General features: G+C 45.7%; 1 protein-coding gene across 1 annotated transcript in view; it reads right to left on the reverse strand.

Annotated features, from left to right (window-relative positions):
* The window catches only part of LOC149314860 (CDAN1-interacting nuclease 1-like), a 174,262-nt gene extending 168,774 nt beyond the window's left edge, over positions 1 to 5,488 (reverse strand). The window contains exon 1 of the mRNA XM_089523542.1: positions 5,312 to 5,488. Within this exon, the coding sequence (XP_089379668.1) occupies positions 5,312 to 5,412 (101 nt within the window). The 5' untranslated portion in view covers positions 5,413 to 5,488. The remainder of the gene's footprint in view (positions 1 to 5,311) is intronic.
* Between the last annotated feature and the right edge of the window lie 512 nt (positions 5,489 to 6,000).

Below are 6,000 nucleotides of genomic sequence, written 5' to 3' on the forward strand. Positions count from 1 at the left end.
TCTGACTTCGATTTTTTTATTATTATTATTTTATTTTTTGCAATTTCCCAGCTATCGTTCAAGCCTCCAGGTTTACAGCTGTATCCTGGATACAGCCCTATACTGCAAACCTCAGTTTTCAGTGTGAGTGTAACCCCAGTTAATACAGGTTGAATCCCTATTCTCAAATCTATCTTTCAATTAACCAGTTGCACCTCTGTCTTGCCTGGTTTAAGCTTCAATTTGTTTGACCTCATCCAGTCCATTACACCTGCCAGGCACTGGTTTAGCACAGGAATTAGGCAGAAAGGAGTAACTAGAGCTAGGTATCATCAGCATACTGGTGGCATCTGACCCCCCCCCCAAACTCTGGAAAACCTCTCTCAGCAGTTTCATGTAGATGTTAAATAGCATAGAAGGCAAGACAGAACCATGATGGACTCCAAAGGCCAATGGCCAAGATGTTGAGCAGATATTCCCTAGCGCCACCCTCTCAAAGTGCCCAGCCAGAAAAGAATGGAGCTGCTGTAGACAAAAAGTCTATAGAGAAATGTCTCAGAAAGATACCATGGTGGATGCTATTGAAAGCTGCTGAAAAGTCCAGCAGAACCAAAGGGACCCCTATCCAGTTCCCTGCGTAGGTCATCCACCATGGCAACCAAAGCTGTCTCTGTCCCATAACCAGGCCTGAAACCAGAAAGAAATTCATAGAGATACAGGAACCCCTGGAGCTGAGAAGCTACCACACATTCTCATACCTTTCCTAAAAGCGGAATGTTATAAATTGGCCTATAGTTATCCAGTACAGTAGGATCCAGGGAAGGTTTTTTTCTGTTTAATTTTCCCTATTTAATTTGCCAGGAAGTGCAAGGGTTTAGCACACATGAAATGGCTCTCACCTCTTCAAGGATCCTGTCCACATCTGTAACAAGTGTACCTTAACAGGTAAACAGGTCTAGAAAGCTAGGCCAAAGCTAACAAAAGGAAATTCAACACAGAGAAATGTAAGGTACTGCACTTAGCGGGGGGAAATGAAATGCACAGATATAGGATGGGGACACCTGGCTGAATGAAACTACATGTGAAAGGGACCTAAGAGTCCAAGTAGACCACAAGTTGAACATGAGTTCATTTTAGCTGTGATGTGGCAGCTAAAAAGGCCAATGCAATTTTAGGCTGCATCAATAAAAGTATAGTGTCTAGATCAAGAGAGGTAACAGTGCCACTATATTCTGCTTTGGTCAGGCCCCACCTAGAACACTGTGGCCAGTTCTGGGCACCACAATTTAAAAAGGACATTGAGAAACTGGAGCGTGTCCAAAGGAGGGTGACTAAAATGGTGAAGGACCTGGAATCCATGTCCTATGACGAACGTCTTAGGGAGCTGGGGATGTTTAGTCTGGAGAAAAGAAGGTTAAGAGGTGATATGATAGCCCTGTTTAAATACTTGAAGGGGTGTCATATTGAGGAGGGAGCAAGCTTGTTTTCTGCTGCTCCAGAGACTAGGACCCGGAACAATGGATGTAAGCTTCAGGAAAAGAGATTCCACCTCAACATTAGGAGGATCTTCCTGACAGTAAGGGCTGTTTGACAGTGGAACACACTGTGTAGTGGAGTCTCCTTCATTGGAGGTCTTTAAACAGAGGCTTGATGGCCATCTGTCGAAGATGCTTTGATTGAGAGTTCCTGCATGGCAGGGGGTTGGACTGGCTGGCCCTTGTGGTCTCTTCCAACTCTATGATTCTATGATTTTAAAAATAAGCTGACTCTTCCCACTTCAAATTTAACCACAAGTGTTTCATACAGAAACAACTTGGTGCCTTCAGATCAATGGTACACCTACATGTAGCCCAGCATATCAACATACTTACGGTTAAATCAGAATACAACTTCTTCAACAAACATCCCCAGTTGCCCTCTTCTACCAGTGATATCTCCATCATCTCAACCCATGAGAAGGAGGCCCTTAAGAAATTCTATCAACACATCAATCATTTTCACTCAACCATTACATATTCCATTGTACCAATAGTATAAAGATATAAAATGTGATAATAAAAGACATTAATATAAAAACATATAGCCTTATGTCAGAAACCAAATAACCTGCATACATATTTATTATTTACATACTTTCAGCTCCCATCCAAAGAAGCAGTCTAAACTCTATTCTCTGAAGTCAAGTCTGTAGTTGTTCCATTCCATCAGACATCCTTAAAACTACAATACAGCCTGCCCTCCATATCTATGGATTTTTAATCTATGGATTCAAGCATCCATGTCTTGAAAATATTGTTAAAATATGTAAATTCCAAAAAGCAAACCTTGTCATTTTATATAAGGGGCACTTTATGTAAGGAACACTGTTCTACATTTTATATAAGAGGCATCATTTAACTTTGCCATGGGACTTGAGGATCCACAGAATTTGGCATCCCAAGAGGTCCTAGAACCAAACCCAGCAGATACCAAGGGCCAGCCATACCCAACTGGAGAATAACATGGTTCTGATATCTGGATGACACTTTCACCAATCGAAGACATGGAGAAGAAGATCTGACTGTGTTTCTGAACCATCTGAACAACATCCACCCTAACATCCAATTCACAATAGAAAAAGGAAGGAACATTGCCATTCTTAGATGTCCTATTCATCCACAAACTGAACCAACATTTGGGTCACACAGTATACAGAAAACTTACACACAGAGACAGATACCTGCACAAGAACTCCAACCATCACCCAGGACAATAAAGAAGCACAATAAAAACACTGGTAGACCAGAATAAATAGATTTGTAAACCCCACTTCTTGGAAAATGAATTGAAGCACCTAGACCAGGCTGTACAGGCCAATGGTTATTCCAGCTCAGACATCAGAAGGGCTGCCCGACCCAGAAAGCCCTGAGGAGTGAAGACAAGCAACCACCCAAAGGGAAGGTATTTTACCATACATCAAAGGAGTCACAAACAGAATAGGGAAACTGGTGAAGAAACACAACCTCCAAATGGTTTACAAACTGACCAAGAAAATCCAGCAAATGCTTCACTCTGGTCTACATAGGGACCACCAAACGCAGCGTGCAAAGAAGAATCAAGGAACACGAGAGACACTGCAGACTGGGTCAGCCAGAAAATTCAGCAGTAGCAGAACATGTTAAACCATCCTGGGCATAAAATGCTGTTTGAAAACACTGAAATTCTGGACCATGCCAACAACTATCAGGTCAGAATGCACAGGGAAGCCATTGAAACCCACAAACACCATTGAAATCTTTTCAACAGGAAAGAAACCCTTAAAGTGAACAAAGTTTGGCTATCAGTCCTGAAAAAAGGCAAAACCAGGGCTCAGCAAATGCAAATGAGAAACCACCTAGGGTCAGGGACTTTCCCAGCAGACAATGATAACTAATTAAGCAGACACTAATCCTTTTTGCATATGCTCTCACCCTGAGGCCTTGCCATCAACAACAGAAGATTAACAGATTAACATGGAAATCATTGCTCTCTACCAAGGGTCACACACACACCCAACTCTCTTCCATGCCAGCATTCTTTGAAGATGCCAGCCACAGATGCTGGCAAAATGTCAGGAATAAACTCTTCTAGAACATGGTTACATAGCCCGAAAACCCACAAAAAACTATAAAATAAAACCATTTTCTAGGTCTGGTAATCTGTGAGTACAACTCTCCACAGTTGCTTTTTGGATAAAATAAGGTTTTGCAGCCTTCGGATGGGCCCAAAGTCAAACTCTCCAGCTGATAAATGACACTGGCTAGAGTGCTGAAGCAGACAATACCTTGTTTGGGGAGGAACGGCACACCCAGAATGCTTTTATGCAACATATGTCAATTTGTTGTTGTTGTGTGCCTTCAAGTTGTTTCCGACTCTCAACAGAGTCCTATAAATGCCTATATATCAGTATGTTCTACTTGGGAGTGGGCAAGAAGAGGCCGAAGTGCAGAATTCCAGTTGTTGCACTGCAACTCCTGACATTCTTCCCATTGGCTTTGTCTGCTAGGGTTGATGGGATATGTAGTCCAGAGACCTCAAGAGGGCTGCACTTTGCTCACCCATGGTCTCCGATCACAGCTTTACTGCAATCCCAAGACTGTCTAATAGGTTCCGTGGGACTTGCTCCCAGAAATGTGTACAAAGCTTGCAACTTAAAATAGCCAGAAAAGAGAAATGCAGAGCAGTGACCTGGTCACTTAACTCCTCTGCCCACCTTGCTGTATATCCTTGGAAGATGATCAGAAACAGGTAGGAAGCAAAGAGGGCCAGGAAGCGAGTGGAGTGGGGAGACACAGGAAGCAACTGCTGCAATTTTCGGAGGCGTAGCCAGTTCACTTAACACAGCAACTGCACAGAGGCCTACATAGAGATCCTGTGCACACAGAGGCAGGGATCAAGGGATTGAGAGAAGTAATACTACCGCTCTATTCCACTTCAGTAAGGCCTCACCTGGAATACTGCCTCCAATTCTGGGCACTACAATTCAAAAAGGGCATTGACAAGCTGGAGCGTGTCCAGAGGAAGGCGGCTAATATGATGAATGGTCTGGAAAACATGCCTCATGAGCAGAGACTTCGGACTTTATCACATGGAGGCAAATTGGAGGCAAACTGGTCAAATCCCAATAAAGTCTGGTCATCCTGAGCACAAGGCCACCTCCAAGCCAAGGTGTGATAGCTGCAAAGGAGGACAAGGCACCGTAAAACGGAGGACGTGATCAAACTAAAACCTCAAAACACTCCTACAAACCTAAACTCATGATGCTTCTTAGCCATGCTTCAAATGGAGGACAGATGTTAGAAATGGAGGGTGTGTCCTGGAAAAGGAAGTGAGCTGAGCACAAAGGAGGACAAGGCACCACAAAATGGAGGACATGATCAGACTAAAAAGCTCAAAACACTCCTAGAAACCTATACTCATGATGCTCGAAATGGAGGGCCTTTTGGGATCCCTCCTGAAGATGGAAATGTAGGGCGTGTTCTGGAAAAGGAGGACGGTTGGCCCGCGAAGGAGGACAAGGCGCCACAAAATGGAGGACATGATCAGACTAAAAAGCTCAAAACACTCCTAGAAACCTACACGTATGATGCTTCTTAGCCATGCTGGAAATGGAGGACCTTTTGGGAATCCCTAATGAGGGGAAGGCAGAAATGGAGGACGCGTCCGGGAAAAGGAGGGTTCAAACACTCCTGGAAGCCTGAAACTCATGCTGCTGCTTCTTGAAGGCGTTTTGGAGGCCCCTATTGAGGAGGAGGAGGAGGAGGAGGCTGCGATGTAGGACGCGTCCGGGAAAAGGAGGGCGGTGTGTTCCTACCTGGGGAAGCTCTCCCTGAGCCTCCTGAGGCTCTGCCTGGTGGGCGGCCCTTGGGCGGCGGAGCGGGCGACCTCCTGGTACTGGGCTCTGCTCATCGGCATGGCTCCCTCCCTGGCTGGGGCTAAGTCGGACACTCCCTTCCCTTCCCTTCCCTTCCCAGGCACTAAGAATAACAAGAGGGATATAGACAGGTTTAATGGACATAGGTGTTTGAATTAAGCCCCGGCCCCGTTCGCGCCGGGAAGCGAGAGCTGCTCATGCGCGCCTCCTCCTCCTCAGGAAAAGGGGCAGGCTCCGCTTCGCTGGTTGGACAGAACGACTAGAGACAGAGAAAGGCCGCCTCTGAAGAGCTGCAGCACTATGCTTTCGTAGAGCTGCTTTTCCACCTCAGCTGCCTCCTGTTGCATTCTGGGACTTGCAGTCCAAAGAAGCGGGCGTTCAGAACTCTCAGCCACGGAGCTCTTAGGCCTCGCTGGACTACAAGCCCCAAAGTGCAGCAGGAGGCAGCCAGAGCAGCCAAAGTGGAATAGCAGCACTATAAGAGGGCAGTGGGGTAATGAGGCTGGTCTCTCTGCCTCCATCTGAGGGAAACTGGCGCCTCTCAGCCTCCATCTTGCCACACTCAGTAGTGCTGCTGTGGCTGCCTCCTGTTGCATTCTGGGGTTTGTAGTTCAGTGAGGCCCAAGAGC

This window comes from Sceloporus occidentalis, unplaced genomic scaffold (assembly GCF_023333645.1).
Source record: "Sceloporus occidentalis isolate IW3139 unplaced genomic scaffold, rSceOcc1.0.p SCAF_4, whole genome shotgun sequence".
In the NCBI taxonomy this organism is placed as follows: domain Eukaryota; kingdom Metazoa; phylum Chordata; class Lepidosauria; order Squamata; family Phrynosomatidae; genus Sceloporus; species Sceloporus occidentalis.